The 23,734-nt window shown below is 46.6% G+C and overlaps 1 protein-coding gene across 7 annotated transcripts in view; it reads right to left on the bottom strand.

The window, feature by feature from the left end:
• The window catches only part of FAM149B1 (family with sequence similarity 149 member B1), a 302,939-nt gene that overhangs the window by 128,429 nt on the left and 150,776 nt on the right, over window positions 1–23,734 (bottom strand). For all 7 annotated transcript variants that reach the window (XR_003857796.1, XR_003857797.1, XM_029609181.1 and 4 more), the window contains one exon: window positions 8,955–9,145. Coding sequence is in view for 5 of the 7 variants with exons in the window: in XM_029609181.1 (XP_029465041.1) it covers window positions 8,955–9,145 (191 nt within the window). In the remaining 2 variants the exon portion in view is untranslated. The remainder of the gene's footprint in view (window positions 1–8,954; window positions 9,146–23,734) is intronic.

Raw genomic sequence — 23,734 nt, 5'->3', positions numbered from 1 at the left:
GAGATTCCTTTTATAATTGTGTCATGTATAGTTGGTTCGCTGCTATACCAGCAATTAACATGGACCCTTGAAACACTCTGCACCCTAATGCATCCAATGCCTTCTGTTCCTTTCCAGGAGGAGCAGAGGAGTGTGGACGGGATCTTTTAGCCTTCTTTTGAGCTGATTCCACAACCACAGAATGGTGGGGCAATTGGCTCTTCTGAAACCCTGGGGCTTGTTGAACCAGGTATGTGGCATCTGTCTTTCTACTAACTGGAGGTACAGTACCTGGGTGATCCCATAGGCGGTGCAAGAGGTCAAGAAGAACTTCATGCACTGGGATTGCCATTACCTCTTTTGGAGCATCTAAGAATTGTAAAACATTTTGTGCTGAGCGTCCTCCTCTGTTACCAGTTGGAATGGGATAGCTTCAGACATCTCCTTGACAAAACTGGAAAAGGAGAGATCTTCTGGAGGAGAAAGATGCCTTTCTTCTGGGGGTGAAGGCTCCAAGAGAAGTTCCTCAGAAGCTTGTGAGGAGTGGTCAGAGGATGCATCCTCCCATGGATCATAGGGAGTCTCCCCTTCACCAGAGGGAGGGAAAACACAAAACTCGAGAGAGCAGGAAGGCGGCATCGATGGATGGCGAGGTGGCAACAAGGCAGGCGGTGCTGGCACAGAGGACACAGAGGTTAGTGAGGTATGCCGAGGTACCAATAAACCTGATGGCCCTGGAATGTGTTCCGGCATCGGCGGGTCCCGTGCAGGGGCTGGGCCGGAGGCCGAGTCTTCCTCCTTCGAGGAACCCGGAATTGGAATCTGGATCGGTGGAGGCATCAATAGTTGACTCAGTGCCAGCGGATCCGATGGCACGGGTTGAGTCGGTAGGGCACCGATGAGGGTGTCTAAAACGCTAGAGGAGTGGTGCGAACATCGAGGGTGCCTGGGCCAGCGCTGGTGGCGATTGGAAGCCCCAGAGGGCGTTCAGCACTGCCTGTTGGACTAGTCTGTCCAATTCCTCCCTAAAGGCTGGTGTGGATAACACTGCGCCGGGGCAGGAGGCAGGCTAGGTGTTACTGGAGTCTCCACAGGAGTCTGTGGAGGCTCAGTACCCGGCACCGATATCGGTGGGGAATGCCTCGGGGTCCCGGGTCCAGAGGAGGATGGGGGCTCCTCTCCCCGGGCCCTCTTTGCGGATGCTGCTGCGGTGTCGGCACCGGACGGGGATGCATGTCGGTGCTGCTGTTTACCACGGTGCACGGCCTGGTCTTTCTCTGGCACTGAGGACGAGGACGCAGATATTTTAGAATGGGTCGAAGTCGGTGATGGATGGTCACCTGCTCTACGGTCTTCCTGGCGAGGCGACTCTGAGATAGATGGGCCTCCTAGACTCGGAGCACTCTGCACCGGGGGTCGATGGAGCAGCACGTTTTGAGGCAAACAGATGCTCCATCTTCTCCAGTTGGACGCACTGACCTTTGGGGGGGTCATCTGTGCGCAACTCGGGCAGCGACGGACGTCGTGGGAAGGCCCGAGGCACAAAACACAAACATTGTGCGGGTCCATTATGGACATAGTCCACGGACACTCTGGGCACTTCCTAAACCCAATCGCCATGTTGAAAAAAAGTGGCATACAGTCGGTGGCCATCGGACACCGAAGGGTATGCCACCAGGAACAGACCGCAAAATGCAGAAAACCACTTACTGAGCGTCAGAGGAGACGAAGCGCGATTGGGGACCCCGGTGAAGGTGAAAAAACGAAGATGGACTTCAAATTTTCCGTGAGGAAAGGTATGAGGAAATTTCTCACACAGCTCCTAAACCGCGAAGCAACTGCTGTGCGGAAAAAAAAAAGAGACTGAAGAGAGAGACCCTGTGTGGCCACAGGGTTAATGGCATGCCGGGCATGCTCAGTGTGCCAGTGAAAGTTCTAGAAACTTTGACAAAAGTGTTCCGTGACAGGGATCCATCTGATAATGTCATCCATCTGCGAGGACTACCATCCTGCTTGTCCTGGGAGAATTCCTTCTGTCAAAAATTTCGCAATCCAGGTTAGCCCCTGGGCAAACCATAGAGCAAATATTTGCTGAGATAATCCCGATGGAAAGGCCTTATTACCTGTTAAAGGCAGGAATTGAGACACATGCTAGTCCAAACACATAGAACATCAAAAGAATCTCCAGGCTTGTATGAAAGGAACCCCCAGCAGGCTCTGTCTATATTGGTTAGGTAGCACAAGAGCTTGGAATGAAGGCTATATCCTAACCCCAAAGGAGCTAGCAACATGCGTGCCAAGGAAATTAGGGTATAAAATTGAGTCCCCAGAAGCCAATCAGCTACATGGCACAAATTACAAGCAATATTGTACAGCCAAAGGTCCACCAACTCTAAACCCCCATTTTCCCACTTACGCATAAAGTTCACTAAGGCAATATGAGGATTACCCTGTCTCCAGAGATACCAGCTAAATAATTTTTCCAGGCGACTTACATCTCATCTGGGTAAGGAACAGGGAACGGTTTAAAACATATACAACCATTTAGGCAAAATAATCATTTGAAAGAGGTTAACCCTCCCTGTCAAAGACAATGGGAAGTCCCGCCAACAATGTAATAGTATCTCTGAGTCATCAAGCAATTTTTAGAAATTTACCAGGTAAAAACGATTCAAATCTCTATGCAAAATTATACCCAGATATATAAAGAAATCAGAGACCCAACACATCAGGAATGACCCCTCCCATGTCAATCGGACATGGGAGGGGTCTAAATTTAGCTTCAACCCCGCTAACCGACCATACAGGGCAAATTCTTCCAGGACAACTAAAGGAGGATTGAGGATCCACAGTATGCAACAAAATATCATCTGCAAAGACTGTTAGTTTAAATTGCTGAGAGGACCTCTCCCCAAAAGGCACTCCCCTTTAATAAGGGAATTACCTCTCAAATGTGAGAGTAAAGGTTCGAGAGACAAAATATATAACAGAGGGGAGAGCAGGCAGCCTTGTCTTGGGCCTTTACCTAAAGAAAAGTCTGGCGAATTGTATTCATTGACCCGCACATATGCGTTTAGATTACTTGGACAAAATAGCCTTCTATCCCAAAGGCATGCAAAGTATTAAATACAAATCCCCAATCCAAGCGGTCAAATGTCTTTTCTGCATCAAGGCTTAACAGAGACAACAGTTATAGCCACTGGCACCACTCTATGGAAGCAAGAAGTTTACGTATATCGCGGATAGCATAATGACCCTTAACAAAACCCACCTGCTCTTCCCCTAGCAGCAGTGGAAAAATGGTGGACAAGTGATTAACCATATTTTTAGCTAGCAGTATTGTATCGAAATCTAACAAGGAAATTGGGCAGTAGGAGACCAGGAAAGAGGAATTTTTCCCCAGTTTAGGGAGCACAACGATACCGCATGATTAGGTGAAAAAGGAAAAAATGGCCCAAAGTAACCAAGGAAGCATATCTATCCCTTAGGGGGGTCTCCACTTTGGAAATCAACAATTTATAAAATTCTGCAGGGAGACCATCTCGTCCAGGGCACTTTAGTAATGGGGCTTTTTATATACCTTGCACTATTTCCTGCAGTTGGTTCAACATCCACAAGGGATCTGGAGAAATGTGGGGTAAACCAGCCGCTGACAAATAATCCCCGATGTCTTGGGGGTGGCCCACCTCTGCTGTGTACAAAGTCTGATAATATTATCTAATCACCTCACAGATATCCTTGCCAGAATTAACTAACTTCCCCTCAAATGAGTGTAGAGTAATAACATTTATTGCTAGTCCAATTTTTTGTTAGATTCGCCAGTACTCTCCCGACCTTAATACCATGTTGGTAAAACAACACTTATAATAAGCAAGGGTTTTCTTTGCTTGCTGATGAAGCAGCTCATTTAGAGCTATTGTGTTAACCAGAATTTTGCTTTGGTTTCCTTGGTAGAGTGATGCTTAAATTGGCATTAGCCTTATAAAGCTGTCTCTCCAACCCCAAAATAGTCGCCGTAACCGTTTTAAGCTTAGCTATAACATAGGAAATATCCCCTCTCAAAACCACTTTCGCAGTCTCCCAGTACAACACTGGGGAGTCCTGATGTTCCTGATTATGCTGACTGTATTCCTCCCATTTCTTTAAGAGATATTCATGAAAGGCCAAGCCATTGTACAAGTATCTAGGAAATTGCCAAGCAAAAGAGGTATCCGCTGGGCAAAAATCCTCCATTTCAACCCAAACAGGGGCATGGTCCGAAATCATTTGTGTCCCAATTTTGGCAGTTAAGAGTTCTAGAAAAGGTCCCAGGATAGAGGAGAATATAATCGATCTGGGAGTGCGTGCCGTGGGCCCAGGAAATATGGGTGAATTCCCTAACCAAGGAGTGGAGAGAACGCCAGCCATCCACTAAGTTTAAATTGTTCCATAAATAACCCACACCCTTTCTCTTACTAGCGGATACGCATATACGAGGGTTAGAACAATCTAATTGGGAATCTAGTAAACTATTTAAATCTTCCCCAATATCAAAGAAGAAGAATTGTAAGGTAGCAATAGTTGTGACAATCATCTAAAGAAAGAGTGATCGTAAACATTTGGGGCATATACTGTACAAAATACTATCGGTTTACCAAATAATTTCCCTTCCACAATCAGATATCTCCCTATCTCAACTGAAATAATTTTAGTATCTTGCCACTCAAGCTTTACGGGTACTAGAATGTGCAGTATATACTTTCCCAACATACTGTCTACATAATTTTTGATGTTCCGCGGCTTCTAAGTGTGTTTTTTGCAGTAAAGCCACTTGTGTTTTCCAGAACTGCAAAGCATGTAGTATCTTAAATCTTTTAACTATGGAGCCAATACCCCCAATATTCCAAGTCACACAGCGGAAGCTACTAGTCATTGCCTGGGTGCCACTGGATAAAAAGATCAGACATTCGCAGTCATGATACCCAATCAACCAGGGTCCCCCCAGGCTAAGTCCCAGTTGCAATTCTCGTAGAAAGAATTACTACCAAAGAAAAACATGAATATGAAAATGTTGCGCATAGGGTGACCTTCCCCACCCTCCCTTCCCCCTAGCGCTCCTAAACCCACCTCCTGCTCCACCCTCAACCCCCCATTAAACCATAAAAACAAAGGAACAGTTTTGAATTCTAACAGACTCACTACTGAGCAAAAGGGCACCATACATAACTGTGGCAGGGCCCCACTCCCCACAATGTATAGCAGACTTGGGGGAAGAAAAGATCGAGGCCAGGAAACCTCCCTCTATATTTGCACATCTATAGCAGCAGTGCAATAGGAGAAACAGCAAAAGTCAATAAGAAACATCCTCAGCTGGTCTGTACAACCCAAATCACAGAATTCCTCCCCCAGAGTATCTCAATCAGCTGTTGCATCAGAAGAAAGTAAATCTTCCATTCCTTTCAGCCTGGGGTGAAGGAAAGCTTCCACCTCCACAGCCATTTCAAAAAAATGCACCACATTATTAAGGGTGACTTTCAAGCAGGCTGGAAATTGGAGAGTAAATCACATCCGATGGCATACCAAGGTGGAACAAATATTAGCAAAAGTTTTGCAATTAGCAGACACCGCTGCAGAGTAATCCACAAAGAGCAAGATTTTCTGGCCCTCATATTCCAGCATGCTATGCTGCTGGTAGTGAGAGAGCAGCAGTTCTTTATGGCGAAAGTTGAGAAATATAGCTAAATACTGCATGAGGTCTATTTTGTCCATTTGCCTTAATTCCTAAGCGATGCGCTCGCTCTATCTGTAAGGTCCCGAGTTCTCCCTCCAAACCAGAGGCGTGCGGCAGACATGTTTCCAGCAGGTTTCGCAGATCACGGTCTAATACTGTTTTTTCTGCAGGCCAATAAATCTCAGATTGTTCCGCCTGAAACTGTTTTCAAGATCTTCAAGCTTATTATCGGTTTTTTCCAGCAATGCTTTAACTGATGTCAGTTCAGATTCCAGCGTCTGCACCCACTCCTCCGCCGCAACACGAGTCTCGGCCTCTCGTATACGGCAGGTATTATCATGCAATAGTATTTGAATTTCGTCAAAACAGGACTGGAGCTTACCTAGCTTTTCATCCATCGCTGATAAAATAATAGTAGCTAAATCTCCAGATTCCTTAATTGTTGGGGCAGGGGAGGGGAGATTGCAGGCCGCGTTCACCATCTTGCCATTAGGTAGCTTAGGCTGCTCTCTATGGAGCGATTTAGAGGCCATTCACAGTGTACAAACACCCTCAAGTTGGTATCTCCGCAGCAAGAAGAGCAGGAGCCACACCGAAACCGATCAAGAAGCGAAAAAAATTGCAATAAGCGAGCTGATTAAAGCGGATGTGGGGCCCCGGAGCAACTGAAGAACACGTCTTCACACGCTCACCATATCACGTGACCTCATCAGAATCCAGTATGTTCAGGATCCAAAATGGCCAACGCATAAGGAGGAGGAGTGGAGCTTTCTCTCTCTGATTGCTTTGCTAGCTGTTTCCTTTAGCTAATTTCCTCAAATAATGCCTCATACCAAATAAAAAGCTAAACTTCGTGAAAATTTACTTACTTCAGGGAATATGGACTCTAGTCAACAGAAGATTGAGAATTTCTTTTCCACGCCATGTTGAAGCGAGACCCTCTCTTCGGCTTATCTTCAGGCAACTTTAGTCCTTTGGACTCCCCAAAAAGCTGTACTAGTTGCTCCAGATCCTAGCCACACACTAATCTTCTCCTAAAGAGGAGATTACGGAGCTGGGACTTGGACCACACGACTGTTGATGAATTGCATAATCAAAGAAAACATCTAGCCGATACCACTGAAACATAATTCTGGCTAACGTCCGAAACAGATCATAGGGTGAATATGCCACATAAACCACGGCTGCCTCCAGACGTGCTGCTTGCCTAATGGAGGCCGAGGAAACCTGTCCTTTTGCCTGCAAGCTCTGCACCCACTGCAGCCAGTCCCACATGCTCAAGGTCGAAACATTTAACATCCTTTTTAAGTGGATCGGCAATTTCCGAACCTGTGCTACCTCTGACGTGGCCGAATGCTCCACCTAGATGGCTTTCTACATAACCGCACAGACTGAAGTATCAGCCTCCAGCAAGAGATAGAGCTTAGCCATAAATCTCCCCATCTTCAGTCCTGCTTGTGGAGTATCCCACTCCCCAAGAACCAATTTCTTTACTGTTCTATGAAACGGAAAGGCTTTGGAGGCCACCACAGGCCTGCCCTGAAAGGATCCTCCCCTTCATGGTTGAATCCCAGCTGAGAAATTTCAACTGTTTCAGCACATGAGGGATCAAAAGCCACAGTTTGTCCTTCCTGAACCACCTTAACCTTGGCTGCCCCCGAAGGGCTCCCTCCAGAGTCATCATCTTGACCCTTGAACCCCTCTGAGGGATCCGCATCACCACTCCAATGACCTTGAAGGTCTAGCAGATCGAAAAAAGCACTCAATCCTCACTGAGAGTCTTGCCTGCCCACCTTAGCCTGTCGCTGGGGCCCCAGTGGAGGAGCACACTTGCCTGCTGTTCTCCTTTTTGGCTAAATAAGCTTTATGCCTTAAGAAGACATAGTACGAGGAAATTCCTGCCAAACCGCTGGAATCTTCCCTCATGAGCTTCCTAGCCTCATCACCGCCTCTCTGGGTCCGCAGGGAAATCATACTTGTCTGGCTATAAAGGGGGTGGGGAATCTCTCCCTTTCCCTTATTCTGCCTGATTGCCATGAGATGACAAAATGGCCACCGCTCCATGTTTGTCAGCCAAGCTTTCTTGCCTGCTGCAGCCGAACGGGTGACGGTTTTATCCTGTGCTGCCTCAGCGGCTGCCCCATGAGCTTCTCCTCCTGAGGCACAAACACCTCTCTCCACATGTCTTGTAGCGTCCCGCGGCCACTGCTGTTACGTGCACACCTGCCTTAGGCACACTTTAGGCGTGCACTCTTCTCTGTGTCGGTCCTGCAGCACTTGCCTCGTCTCACAGCCACTGCCTTCATACACATACTCCGTGCTCGTCCAAACCAGATGTGCCTCATGCTCGATGGGAAGCCACCTGCCACTGAAGCCCCCCCCAACCTGGGTGCCCAGTGGGCCTTGACTGCTCGCTCTCCTCCTCTTCCCCCGGCTGTCTCACGACCAGCTGGTCAGCATCAGCACCCACACTGCCTTTTTTTTTTTTTTTTTTTTTTAAAGGACAGGCCTGTGAAAATGATGGGAATATTTTCCTGATGGTGATTCAGATGCCAGAAGGCCAGCGGGAGCAGTCCAAGGAGGAGGGAGGGAGCCAGAACCATCGACATTCAGTCCCCTTGTTGACCTCCAGGGGACGGAGGGAGTCAGAACCACTGGCTTTCAGACCCCTTGTTGACTTCAGGCTGAGCTAAACCAGGGATATCAACCCCCTGCTTGCCCTGCTCCACCTGAGAGATGGCCCACGAAGCTGCCTAACATCTCAGGAAGCACACACAAGAATCCTGCTCCATCTCTTTTTTTTTTTTTTTAATCTAATTCTCTAGACTGCAGGATTTTCACCTCTACCATCTGCTGGAGTCAGAGAAATCCTGAGGAACTGAACATGGCACTCTAGTTTATGTAGCAGTTTCAGAAAAGTTTTTGTTTTCTGGCTCCATCTGCTGGTAGGGAGGCAAAACTCACTTGCCTGGACTGATCTGGGGTATGAACAGGAAGGATTAATTTTTAAAAATATTCTCTTGTATATGTATTATTCTGCCTTTTTCAAAAATGCCTTTTCTGTGCATTCTTATTCAACTATTTAAAACATTTCCTCTTCTGAAATCAAACAAAAACAAATTATGCTAGAAAAATTGACCAGGTAATGTCTGCTGTATAACTATTTGGATTTTTATTGTTTTATAGTATAAAAGTTTAGTCCTGCTTATAGCCACTTCTGGGACTGCAAGTAGATTGTTTGGAAAGTTCTCCCAATAGTTTTTACCTAAGGCTGATCCTTCCCAATGCCTATGAACCAGGTCTGCTGTGCAGCACACCACTTCTCTCCATATGTCATCAAAGAGGTGTTCAAACACTGCCATCTTCTTGCAGCTCAGTGGGGAGATGGGAGGGTACCCCTGCTTCTCCTCTCTGTCCCAGGACAAGGCCCAGCTCTTTTCATGCAGCTCTTCCTCCCTGCAAAAACAATCTCATTTTATTTATGCAATAAGGAGACATTTTTTACTTGTCATTTTTCCCATTAGTCCTGCTATATCAGTCCAGTCCAGACCAAATAGTTAGGTTAGGTCCACCTACCAGCAGATGGAGGGAGAGCAAACTGATTTCTCCCATGACATTGTGCCACCTATGTATAGGTGGCGGCATCCTCATGAGAAAGCATCGAAAAAATTACTACAAAAAACCCCCAAAAAACAAACAAGAGAGTTAACATGAATAAATTCACAAAATGAGAACAGCAGGAAATCCCACAATTCCACCTGCCTGTTATGAACAGCAATAAAAAGGGGATGGGAACAGAACACATCAAATAGAATGCTTGTGCAGAATCTTCTGGAAACATACAAACAGCACTATAAAGATCTGTGCTGTATAGAGTGCACGACACAAAGAAAGGCTCTGCTTTCCAGGAGTATCCTGGACTGGCATAGCAGACTAATGAAAAGAAAATTAAGAAAAATAAGAAGTAAAAATGTATCCTCTCTTGTCATCCTGCTACACCAGTCCAATCCAAACAGATTGGACATACCAGTGCCCCACTACACAAGGAAGAAAATAATAAGAACCACTTCAGCTTCATAAGCTGTAGCCCCTTTAGCAGAGATGTCTAGACTGTAATGCTTGACAAAAGAATGTAAAGACAACCAAGTGCCACCTTGCAAATATCTTCAGGAGAAACTGCTGCTACTTCTGCCCAGGATGCAGACTGCGCCCTTGTAGAATGAGCCTGAATAATCTCAAGAGTTCTACAATCTTTAAGCAAATACACTGAAGCTATCATACCTCAAATCCATCTAGCAATAGTGCTTTTAGAGTTCACTTCACCCTCATGCCGTCCATCAGAGAGAATGAACAATCTGTCTGTCCTACAAAAGGGATTGAATACTTCCAAGTACCCGATGATGTTCCAAAAATCTCAAGGATCTATTAGCATCCTTACATTCAGACCTCAAAAATGCCAGAAGCATAATAGATTGATGATTCCGAAGAAATGCTAACACCACTTTGGTAAAAAAGAGGGAACAGGCCAAAAGTACACACAATCAGAGCCAATAATCCAAAAAGAATCCCTAAAGGACAGAGCCTGGATCTCAGAAATATGTGCAGCAGAGCAAAGGGTAACCAGAAAAATCACTTTCAGGGTAAGGCCCCTCAAAGAAATCTAGCTCATTAGTTTAAACGGAGGAACTAGTTCCTTAGAACCAGACTGAGATCCCACTTGAGGAGCCAAAGGATGAAAAGTAGGGGGGGGGGGGGTGCGTGTATGTGACAACTTCCCACAAAAACTTGACAATGTCCGGATAAGCAGCCATCCATATTGTGCAAATTTTTCCCTTGCAACAAGAAATAGCTGCAATTTGAACCCTAAAGGGAGCTTAAAGCCAGACCTTTTTCCAAACCCTGCTGGAGAAAGCTCAAAGTGCCAGAAACATCAGAACGCCAATGAGACATACACCGGTCTCATCAAAAGCTCTCAAAAACATGCCAGATCCTAAAATAAGCCAAGAAGTGGAACTCTCATGAGCTTTCAAAAGGCACAGAAATAACTGAAGAATAGCACTTCTTCCTCAAGTGTGCCCTTTCCAGATCCAAGTTGTCAGCAAGAACAGAGAAGAGTAATTCATGGGAATCAGGCCCTGAACCAGAAGTCCCTTGGCATCTGGAAGTCGCAAAGGGTGGTCGAACTGAAACCTCATCATATTCACATACCAAGGCCTTGTGGCCAATCCGGTGCTACTAGAATCAAGCAATTGCTCTCCATCTCTATTCACTGCAGAACTCTGCCAACCAGAGGGTAAAAAGGGAACACATACAGAAGCTTCCCTTGTGGCCAAGGCTGAACCAAGGCATCTATTGCATGGAAGTCAAACTTCTGGCAATGACTGAAGAAACACAAGATCTTGGCGTTCTTGTCATTGGATCCATTTGAAGCCAACACCACTGGCAAACAATGGGTCAAAAGGTGTCTGGACTCAGCTCCCACTCTTCACAATTGAGATTTTTGCTTAGCAAGTCTGCTTGCTTAGTCTCTTGATCTGCAATGTGAGCTGCCAACAACAGCTGTAGATTCTCTCCATCCAAGGAAAAGAAGATTAATCTCCTCTGAGACCCTGACTCCTGGTGCCACCCTGTGTGTTCACATACGCTACTGCCATTGCATTGTTGGACAGAACCCAGACTGCTTTCCCCCGAATCAGAGAAAGAAGTGAAGAAGGGCCCATGTTTCCAATATGTTTAAGAACCAATTGATTCCTATGCTGACCTACCTCCCTGTGACATCTAGTCCAGGTAACGAATCCCCCAGCTGGACAGGCCTGCATCTATTATAACCAGAACTCACAATGGCAACACCAGACTGATTCCTTCAAAGATTCTGAGGAACCATCCACGACTCTTGGCAAGATGAGATGCAGATCTTAATCCAGAGACTGGAGTAACCACCGAGATAGAAAGGAATTCTGGAGAGGTCTCATAGGCTCTGGCCCAGGGAACTAATTCCAGAGTGAATGCCATGGATCCCAAGAACTGAAGATAATCCCAAGTTCTTTGAAGTGGAAAATCAAGAAACCTGCATGTTTGAGACATCAGTTTGTTCACCCTTTCCGTGATCAGATAGAACTGGATTGCCTTGGTATTGTAATGAGCCCCAGATACTCCAAAGTTTGTGAAGGAGCCATATTGCTCTTTGCAAAACTGACTACCCAGCCCAAGTTTTCTAAAACTTGGAGTACTCTCTGGGACATCTCAATATCTTCTTGATATGAATCGGATTTGATTAGCCAATCATCCAGACAGGGGTGAACCTTGATCCCTTCTCCTTCCTCCATGCCACTGCCACTACAATCATGACTTTGGTGAAAACCCAAGGAGCCATGGCCAATCCGAAAGGGAGTGCCCTGAACTGATAATACTCCTTGAGAACCACAAAACTGGAGATACTTCTGATCCTTCTGTGATATAGGGATATAAAAATAGGCCTCCAAAAGATACAGGGAAGAAAAACTCACCCTGGCAAATCACCATAAGCACCTAGAGAAGAGTCTTCATCTGAAAACTAGAAACCCAGAGATTGAAGTTCATCTCCTTGAGATTTCGAAAAAATCTGAATGGACCATCCTTCTTGGGAGTAGAGACTGCTTCCCCTCTCTGGAAAAAGTTCTGGCATCACAGCCCCCAAAAGCTGGAGACGTAACGATCTCAACCACCACCCTTCATTTTGATGGCAGAAGAACAGGGAGAGATCATAAAGGCATCAGGAACTAGACCACAGAACTCTGGGTGGATCATCTCCCAACACCCACCGATTTGAGGTTATGCAGGTTCATGCCTGGTAAAACAGCTATAGGCAACAGCCCACAGGAAGAACCAGCAAGTAGACTCACTGAGCTTCATTAAGAAGCCCAATCAGCTGCCGAGGCGATGATGGGGTCAAGCTTGGGTTTTCGGAAACTCTGAAAAGGAACCCCTGCCCCTCAAAGCCTGAGAACCCTTGAAAGAGAAAGGAGTCTGCTTCCCCATCCTAGAGTCACAGAACTGATTATTAACTCTAGCAGAACTGAAGAAAGAAAGAACAGTTTATCCTCAGGCAACCGCTGATGTTTTAGTTCTCCTAGGTCCTTGACCAGCTGCTCCAGATCCTCCCCAAATAACAAGTTTCCCTTGAAAAGAAGCTTTCCCAGTCGACACCGATCAAGAATCTGCAGACCAGTTCCAAAGCCAAAGAAGCTTCCTGGCTGTCATAGTTGAAGCAAATGAACAAGAAGATATCTAGCAGATCATTTAATGAATCTGGAAAAAAAATCCACAGCTGACTGCATCCTAGCTGCCTCCTCACTCACTAGAAGCTATTGTATCCAGCACAAAAGCACTCTGACCTCAAAACTACCATAAATAGAAATTTGAATCACCAGAGCCAAGAAGTAAACAAATGCTTCAAAGAATTCTGTATGTTCTTATCCTGAGGGTCCTTAAGAAAAATGCTACTCTCCACCAGGATAGTGGTCCATCTAGTAATGACCATGACCAGAATGTGCACTCATGGCACCTGAAATAAATACTTAACCGTCTCTGGAGAAGATGATATGGCTTCAGAAAAGTCTTCATACCTTTAAAACTCACTACACTAACACCATTTCCTCATTAGAAAGAAAGGGAAAGCTTTCATGGACTTGCGTATCTTTTTAACAACAGGATCCCATATTGGAGTTTCCTCATCTGGAACCTCTACTATTCTGAGGCAGGATACCACTTGAACAAACAAGGCTGTAAGCACATCTCTATGAAAGAAGTGACTGACGAAGTCTTCCTCCCTGCCAGAAACCATCTCCCCCTCTTCCATAGAAGCACTGCTCACCAAATCAGCCCAGTCTTCAGGATCTTCTAGATCGTTATCCAGGTCTGGGGAGGGAAACTCTGGTGACCTCTGAGTATGTTTCAACAGAGCAGGAGCATTTACAAGAGCTTTGGATGTCTCAGAAGACAAAAAGCAGAATTGCTTACCTGTAATAGGCGTTCTCCTAGGACAGCAGGATGTTAGTCCTCACACATGGGTGACGTAATCAGATGGAAAACATATCAAAGTTTCTAGACATATGGAGCATGCCACTATCCATACAGCCACATGGGGTTCCCCTTCAGTCTTGTAACATAGAATTATGAAAAAATTAAACAAACAGAGAAGAAATCAAACTCTGCGGGGTGGCGGGCGGGTTTCATGAGGACTAATATCTGCTGTCCTAGGACAACACCTGTTACAGGTAAGCAATTCTGCTTTCTTCTAGGACAAGCAGGATGGTAGTCCTCACACATGGGTGTATCCCTAGCTACAGGCTGCTCACGAATACAAACCAGACCAACCCGCACCCAACCAGGTGCCAACAAGCACAACAACAGAGGTGCTGTTGGGAACAGAGGGAGACAGCCTAAACCCCAAAAAAAGGGCCCTAGGCAGGAAGACTGGCCAAAGCTGCTATTGTGTTGGCCATCCTTGTTCAAACAGTAGTGAGCAGCGAAAACGTGGAGGAAACTCCACGTTGCAACCTTACAGATCTCAGTCACAGGAACCACCCTCAGGTGGGCCTCCGAAGCCACCATGGCTCTGACTGAATGAGCCTTGACATGGCCCCTAGCTGCAGTCCCACTTGCGCATAGCAAAAGGAGATGCAATCTGCCAGCCAGTTAGAGTTTGCTTAGCAACTGCAACTCCCAACCTGTTTTTATCAAACAAGATGAAGAGTTGAATGGATTGCCTGTGGCCTGCTGTCTGCTCTAGGTAGAAGCCAAGGCTCTCTTGCAATCCAAGCTGTGCAGTGCCCATTCACCCTGGTGCGAATGAGGCCTGGGAAAAAATGTGGGCAGGATGCTTGACCGGTTCAGATGGAAACCAGTCACCACCTTAGGCAGGAATTTAGGGTGTGTACGAGGACCACCCTATCATGAAAGAATTCCATGTATGGTGGATATGTCACCAATGCCTGAAGCTCACTAATCCTGCATGCTGAAGTGTTCGCACCAGGAACACGACCTTCCAGATTGGGTATTTCAGATCACAGGTGTGCAGTGGCACAAAAGGATCCTTCATGAGTTGAGCGAATACAACTTTAAGGTCCCAGGACCCAGCAGGAGGATGCAGAGGAGGCTTTAATTGAAGCAGATCTCCCATAAAGCACTCTACTATGGGTTGCAGAGAAATGAGTGAACTATCCACTCCCTGATGGCACTCAGGTGTATCCTGACGGAGTTGTTTTTTAAGCCAGCATCCAACAGGTCTGGCAGATAGTCAAGCAGTTTCGGTGTAGAGCAGGAGAATGTATCCAGCCCATGGCTCACACCATGCGGCAAACCACCTCCACTTGAGGCCAAATGACTTCCTGGTGGAAGGCTTCCTGAAGGTTATAGGACCTGAGAAACAGTCTCTGACAGGTCAAGGGGCTGCAAGATTAGCCTCTCAACATCCAGGCTATTAGAGACAACGCCCTGTGGTTGGGATGGTATAGTCTGCCCTGATCCTGCATGACAAGGTCTGGGGAGGTCCCCAGACTGATCAGTTCCCTGATAGAGAGATCCCACAGGAGCGGGAACCAAATCTGCCTCGTTCAATGAGGGGCTATAAGGATCATGGTTCCTTTGTCCTGCTGGAGCTTCAGGAGAGTCTTCATCACCAGAGAAAATGGAGGATACGTGTACAGAAGGTCCCTGCCCCAATGGCGGTAAAGGCGTCTGTGGCTGGTTTGCCAAGCCCCCTGTACAGGAAGCAGAATTGTGTCACCTTGCTGTTGCAGGGGGAGGCGAAGAGATCCACATCTGGGGTTCCCAAGAGGTGGAAGATTTAGTACGCCACCTCCGGATTCAGGGACCACTTGTGGGGTCGGAAGGCCCAACTGAGGCAGTCCACCACCACATTCTATGTCCCTATAAGGTACATGGCTCCGAGCAGCATGTCCTGAGACTGAGCCCATGACCAAATCTGAACTTCTTCCTGACACAGGAGGAACGGATCCCATATCTCTTTGTTTGGTTGTCTGTCTGGATCAAGACCGCCTTGTTGGACAAGCAATCCCAGAATGCCCAAAGCACATTAACGAATCGCTCAAAGCGCCAGGAAGTTGATCTGGCACTGAGCCTCCTGAGCAGACCACAGGCCCTGTGTGCAAAAACCCTTCACATGGGTGCTCCACCCCAGGGTTTACGCATCCATGGTAGTACAATCTGAGAAGGGGGGAGATTGGAAACGAACCTCCCTGTTCCAAGCTGGGCAGGCACTCCCACCAAGACAAGGAGGCCTGGAGCAGCGGAGTAATGCAGATGCACACGTGGAGGGCCTGGGTGGTTTGCCAAAACTGAGACTGCAGGGTCCATTGAGCTCTATGCATATGCAAGCGAGCCAGAGGTATAACATGGACAGTGGCCGCCATGTGACCCAGAAGGCAGAGCATGAGGTAGGCGGAAACCTGCCAGCTCTGGCGAACCAGACCCGTGAGGGATGCCAGGGTAAGTGCCCGATCGTGGGGCAGATAAGCTCTGGCCTGTGTCCAGCCGAGCACCGATGAAGCTCAACTGCAGCAACGGGGTCAGATGAGACTTTGAGTAGTTGATGACAAACCCGAGGGACTCCAGCACCCAAATGGTCAAGTGCAGAGACCAAAGCACTCCTCCTGAGAGTCACTCTTGACCAGCTAGTCGTCCAAACAGGGGAACACCTGCATCCCTAGATGGTGTAGGTGCACTCCCACTGCTGCCAGGCAGTTGGTGAAGACATGAGTGGCTGAGGCTAGGCCAAACAGCCTCTTGTCCATGACAAACCAAAGATACTTCCTGTGGCTGGGGAAGATTTCAATGTGGGTGTATGTGACCTTGAGATCGAGGAAGCAAAGCTAGCCCCTCCCCCCTTGCAGGAGGGGAATCAGGGTGCCCAGAGAGACCATTTTGAACTTTTCTCTTTTTAGAAACCGGTTCAAAGCTCTCAGGACCAGAATAGGGCAGTGTTCCCCTATTCTCTTTGGAATCAGGAAATAGCGAGAACAAAACCCCTTCCTTTGCTGCCACAGTAGGGCGGGTTCAACTGCTCCGCTGTTATGAGGGTGGAGAGCTCTGTCAAGAGTATTTCCTGATGCGAGCACCAATCCAAAGAGGAGCATGGGGGAGTGTCCATGGGAACACCCAGAAAATTGAGTCAATACCCTTGACGAACGATGGAGAGGACCCACCAGTCTGAGGTGACACTGGGTGAGTGGTCCACAAAAAACTGCAGTTGGCCTCCAACTGGAGGGCTTGGTGTCGAGGGGATGGTCAGTTGGCTTATGCTCCCCTGTAGCCAGTGAAAACCCTGTAGTGGGGCTTGACTAGGGCACTGGTTGAGGCCTGGGAGTCTGCTGCTGTATACAGTAGCCCCTAGAACTCACCAGTTGAGCACAGGCATGGGAGGCCAGAGGATAATATTTCCTCTGGCAGTAAAAGGATCTCTGCGAGCCCTGTCGCGAGGATTTCCTGACAAGAGGACAGAGGCTCCGATGTACTGGCCAACAGATGCTGGAGGGTCTCATGGGGGTCCTTCAACTGAGCCACATGATTTCTGACTTTGTCACCAAACAGGTTCTCACCAGTGCATGGGAGGTCAATGAGCTTCTCCTGGACCTCCGGCCGGAGATCCAAGGCTCGGAGCCAGGCCTTTCCGTGGGCAAAATGCCAGCTGGTGCTACCCTAGCAGACATTTCGAATACATCATAGGTGGAGCGTAGCTCATGCTTGCCACATTCCAAGCCCTGCTGGACAAGAGCCATATAAGCATCCTGTTGCTGCTGGTGCAGATGCTCTGATAACTCCTGGACTTGTTTTCAGAGGTTCCGAAAATACTGCGTCATATATAACTGATAGGAAGCAATATGGGTAATCAGCAAGGTGCCCTAAAATACCTTCCTGCCCAGCACATCCAGCGTTCTGTGCTCTTGGGCTGGAAGAGTAGAGGCGTGGGTATGGGAATGTTTCGCCTTCTTGAGTGCAGACCATACCACAACAAACTGATGAGGGAGTTGATGCCTCTCAAACCCCAAGTCCTGCTGCACCAGGTAGACCACATCCGCCTTCCTATTCACCGGAGGCATGGAGATGGGGGTCTTCCCAAATTCTAAGGCGTAGCTCCTGGAAGATGTCATGTACGGGAACAGCTACCACTTCCTTAGTGGCATCAATGAACTGCAGAACCTCCAGCATCTTATTGCCTGGCATCCTTTTCCTTCATAAGTTGGAACGGAATGGTTTCTGCCATGACCCGGACAAAACCCGCAAAGGATATGTCCTTAGGTGGGGACTGGCGCCACTCCTCTGGAGGAGACAGGTCTGAAGGAGTCATTGGATGAGGACTTGGAGGTATCATCCCCCCACGGGTCATATGGGGCATCTTCTTCACAGAGATCAACCGGAAACACCAGTGGAGGACCCCTGTCCAGGGCACAGAGGGCACAGCGGGCACAGGGGCCCCCAATTGATCTGGATCTGGACCCAAGAATGCTGTTGTGGAACCAAAGTCCTCGGCGGTGTCCCTGGCTGCGCTGGGCCCTCCTCGGAGGAGGAACCCACAATGGGAATCACCCCGGATGGAGGAGGCAATGGTAGCGGCATCGATGGACCCCCGGGCATCAGCAGTGGCTGCGTGGGGAAGATACCTAGAAGAACAGCAAGTCACTCTAGCAGCGGTGTCAGCATTGAGGGTGCAGGCTCCGGCGCCAGTGGAAGTACCGGTGGGGCCGCCAGCTCAATCCTCTAAAGGGCTCGGAGCACCGCTAATTTCACCCTAAGATCCAACTCATCTTGGAAGTCCGCAGAGGACAGAATGGATGGAGGAGGGGAGGCATCACCAGATCAGGAGGGAGACCAGTGCCTGGCACTGGTATCAGTAGGGAATGCCTGGGACTCTCGGGTTCAATGGAGATGGATGCCTCCCCTCTGCGGGGTCACTTCAGGGGCCTCACAACAGGTGCCTGTGCTAGCCCAAACCCGGTGCCATGTGAAGACTGAGACCAGCGACGATGCTTCTGTGACTTCCCCCAGTGCTCGGCCTGGTCTTTCCTTGGTGCCGAGGTGGATGGAGACGACCCCAATGTCCTGGAGCGTGAAGACACAAAAGACTACCGCTTTTCAGCCCCTCTCTCCAGAGGGGGCTACAGAGGGTGAGTGCACAGCAAGGGCTCGGTGTCCATCGGTTCCCTGCGGCCTCTCAGAGTTGACATCCCCAACGCTGGAGTCAAAGGTTCAGATTTCTTGGAATCAAAGAGTTTTTCCATCTTATTTAACCAAGCGTGACGGCCTTTGGGGGTCATCTGGTTGCAAAAATGACACCCCTAGACGTCATACCCTCAGGCAAAGGATACAAACCTCATGCAGGTTCGTGATGGACATGGTCCGCGGACACTGGGGGCACCAGTGAAAACCCTGTGATGCCATCGCAAAAAGTATCCGTCAAGTAGTCGATGCCCAGTGTACACCAAAGGCGAGACACACTGGTAACTGACCGCTAAGAAGGAAAAAGAAACTTACCGTGCCGACAATGCAGTGAGAGCACAGAGGAGAGGATCACCTTGCTGGTGGCTGAAAAGAATCAGTAAGTTTTGCTTGGGAATTTTTTTTTATATATTGGGGAGAAGTAAACTATTGGGGTATATTCTTTAGTGTGTTTGTGCTTTTAATAGCCAGTAAGGCAGCTAATAAACAGAAGTTAGTGTGTTTGTATTTCTCAACCCTCTCACCCCTCACCCACCCACCCCAGCTCATCCTTTCTTTAATTTATAGGCAGGTGCCATTTTCACACTAAAAAAAGAAATAAAATAAAAATCAGCCTTTTAACTTCACTTCATGAACTCCCCACACCTTATTGAGAGTTTGATCATTCCCCTGTAGGCCACTACCAGGCATACAGTGAATTCACTAATATATTTAAAGGACGCTAATTAGACACATTCCTACTCCCATAGCAACCTAAACCTTAACTAAGAACTGAACAAATCTGAGATGAAGGCAGAAGTCCAGTAGCAAGAGGGGGGCCTCCTAGTCTTTTGCATTAAGTGTCACATGTATGATTTGTTACCCGCTGGTGAGAAGTTGTATGTGTGCATTCAATGCAAAGAGCTCCTGTCTCTCAGAGAATGAGTCTGATCTCTGGAGGCTAGAGTGGCAGACCTGGAGGAGCTGAGGCAGACAGGTATATAGATGAGACCTTCAGGGACATAGCCAAGTCCCAACTTCAGACTGGCAGCCCTGATGCTGTCTTGGAGGAAGAAGGTCTCATGATCTGACAGCATCAACCTGGTGTAGTAGGAAAGGATCCTATAGAGCAAGGACTTGCTCTCCAGGAGGTGCATTATCCTTTCGCACAGAGAATGTGTCTTCCAGGGCTACTGCCCAGGAGGGAAGGATTAGGTCGGCTGTTAAAATTGGTGATTCGATTATTAGGAATACAGACAGCCAGGTGGCTGATGGGCGTGAGAATCACCTGGTAACATGCCTACCTGGTGTGAAGGTGGCGGACCTCACACGTCACCTAGTTAGAATTTTAGATAGTGCTAGGGAGGAGCCGGCTGTCATGGTACATGTGGGCACCAACAACATAGGAAAATATGGGAGGGAAGTTCTGGAAGCCAAATTTAGGCTCTCAGGTAGAAAGCTGAAATCCAGAACTCCAGGGTAGCATTCTCTGAAATGCTCCCTGTTCCACACGCAGGTCCCCAGAAACAGGCAGAGATCCGGGGGTCTCAATGTATGGGTGAGACGATGGTGCAAGGAAGAGGGATTCAGTTTTGTAAAGAACTGGGGAAACTTTTGGGGAAGGGGGAGTCTTTTCCGAAGGCATGAGCTCCACCTTAACCAGGGTGAAACCAGACTGCTGGCGCTAACCTTTAAAAAGGAGATAGAGCAGCTTTTAAACTAGAACAAAGGGGAAAGCAGACAGTCAGTCAGCAGCACATGCTTTGGAGGAAGTACCTTCAAAGGATACTAATGATGATTTAGAATTAGGGCATCCTAACAGTGAGGTTCCAATAATAAGAAAAGTAGTCCAAGTGCCTGTAACAAAAACTCACCTGTGCTAAAAAATTCTAATTGATCCCTATCAATTAAAAAGAAGAATGAAAATATAAACAAAAAACACATTTTGAAATTTTATATGCTAATGCCAGAAGTCTAAGAAGTAAGATAGGAGAATTAGAATGTATAGCAATGAATGATGACAGAGACTTAATTGGCATCTCAGAGACATGGTGGAAGGAGGATAACCAATGGGACAGTGCTATACTGGGGTACAAATTATATCGGAATGACAGAGAGGAGAATCCAGGAGGCGTTGTGGCGCTTTATGTCTGGGATGGCATAGAGTCGACCAGGATAAACATCCTGCACGAGACTAAATGCACAATTGAATCTTTATGGGTAGAAATCCCTTGTGTATTGGGGAAGAGTATAAGTGTATACTACCGTCCACCTGGCTAAGATGGTGAGACAGACAGTGAAATGCTAAGAGAAATTAGGGAAGCTAACCAAATTGGTAGTGCAGTTATAATGGGAGATTTCAATTACACCAATATTGATTGGGTAAATGTATCATTGGAACATGCTAAAGAGATAAGGTTCCTGGATGGAATAAATAACAGTTTTATGGAGCAATTGGTTCAGGAACAGACGAGAGAGGGAGCAATTTTAGATCTAATTCTCAGTGGAGCACAGGATTTGGAGAGAGGTAACTGTGGTGGGGCCGCTTGGCAATAGTGATCATAATATGATCAAATTTGAATTAATGACTGGAAGGGGGACAGTAAACAAATCCATGGCTCTTGTGCTAAACTTTCAAAAGGCAAACTTTGATAAAATGAGAAAAATAGTTCAATAAAAACTGAAAGGAGCAGCTACAAAGGTAAAAAGTGTGCAAGAGGTGTGGACATTGTTAAAAAATACCATCATAGAAGCCCAATCCAGATGTATTCCACACATTAAGAAATGTGGAAGGAAGGCAAAATGATTAATGACATGGTTAAAAGGTGAGGTGAAAGAGGCTATTTTAGCCAAAAGATCTTCATTGAAAAATTGGAAGAAGGATCCAACAGAAGAAAATAGGATAAAACATAAGCCTTGGCAAGTTAAATGTAAGACACTGATAAGACAGGCTAAGAGAGAATTTGAAAAGAAGTTGGCTGTAGAGGCAAAAACTCACAGTAAAAACTTTAAAAAATATATCCAAAGCAGAAAGTCTGTGAGGGAGTCAGTTGGACTGCTAGATGATCAAGGGGTTAAAGGGCCACTTAGAGAAGATAAGGCCATTGTGGAAAGATTAAACGATTTCTTTGCTTCGGTGTTTACTGGTGAGATACCCGTTCCGGAGAAGGTTTTCATGGGTAATAATTCAGATACGGTGAACCTAGAAGATGTGGTAGGCCTTATTGACAAACTGAAGAGTAGTAAATCACCTGGACCAGATGGTATACACCTCAGGGTTCTGAAAGAACTCAAAACTGAAATTTCAGATCTATTAGAAAAAATTTGTAACCTATCATTAAAATCATCCATTGTACCTGAAGACTGGAGGATAGCAAATGTAACCCCAATATTTAAAAAGGGCTCCAGGGGCGATCCGGGAAACTACAGACTGGTTAGCCTGACTTCAGTGCCAGGAAAAATAGTGGAAAGTGTTCTAAACATCAAAATCATAGAACATATAGAAAGACATGGTTTAATGGAACAAAGTCAGCATGGCTTTACCCAAGGCAAGTCTTGCCTCAAAAATCTGCTTAATTTTTCTGAAGGGGTTAATAAACATGAGGATAAAGGTGAATCAATAGATGTAGTGTATTTGGATTTTCAGAAGGCGTTTGACAAAGTCCCCCATGAGAGGCTTCTAAGAAAACTAAACAGTCATGGGATAGGAGGTAATGTCCTTTCATGGATTACAAATTGGTTAAAAAACAGGAAACAGAGAGTAAGATTAAATGGTCAATTTTCTCAGTGGAAAAGGGGTAAACAGTGGAGTGCCTCAGGAATCTGTACTTGGACCGGTGCTTTTCAATATATTTATAAATGACCTGGAAAGGAATACGACAAGTGAGGTTATCACATTTGCAGGTGATACAAAATTATTCAGATTAGTTAAATCACAAGCGGATTGTGATACATTTCAGGAGGACCTTGCAAGGATGGAAGATTGGGCATCCAAATGGTAAATGAAATTTAATGTGGATAAGTGCAAGGTGATGCATATAAGGAAAAATAATTCATGCTATAGTTACACAATGTTAGGTTTCATATTAGGAGTAACCACCCAAGAAAGAGATCTAGGCGTCATAGTGGATAACACATTGAAATAGTCAGCTCAGTGTGCTGCGGCAGTCAAAAAAGCAAACAAAATATTGGGTATTATTAGAAAGGGAATGGTGAATAAAACGGAAAAAGTCATAATGCCTCTGTATCACTCCACAGTGAGACCACACCTTGAATACTGTGTACAATTCTGGTCGCCGCATCTCAAAAAAAGATATAGTTGCGATGGAGACTGTACAGAGAAGGGCGACCAAAATGATGAAGGGGGTGGAACTGTTCCCTATGAGGAAAGACTAAAGAGGTTAAGACTGTTCAACTTGGAGAAGAGACGGCTGAAGGGGGATATGATAGATGTGTTTAAAGTCATGAGAGGTCTAGAACAGGTAAATGTGAATTGGTTATTTACTCTTTCGGATAATAGAAGGACTACGGGACACTCCATGAAGTTAGCATGTGGCACATTGAAAACTAATTGGAGAAAGTTCTTTTTCACTACACGCACAATTAAATTCTGGAATTTGTTACCAGGGGATGTGGTTAGTGCAGTTAGTGTAGCTGTGTTTAAAAAAAGGATTGGATACATTCTTGGAGAAGTCCATTACCTGCTATTAATTGACTTAGAAAATAGCCACTGCTATTACTAGCATGGGATAGACTTAGTTTTTGGGTAATTGCCAGGTTCTTGTGGCCTGGATTGGCCACTGTTGGAAACAGGATGCTGGGCTTGATGGACCCTTGGTCTGACCCAGTATG

This window comes from Rhinatrema bivittatum, chromosome 7 (genome assembly GCF_901001135.1).
Source record: "Rhinatrema bivittatum chromosome 7, aRhiBiv1.1, whole genome shotgun sequence".
In the NCBI taxonomy this organism is placed as follows: Eukaryota; Metazoa; Chordata; class Amphibia; order Gymnophiona; family Rhinatrematidae; genus Rhinatrema; species Rhinatrema bivittatum.
The sequence above is the reverse complement of the archived record's forward strand: the minus strand, read 5'-3'. Positions and strand labels throughout refer to the sequence as shown.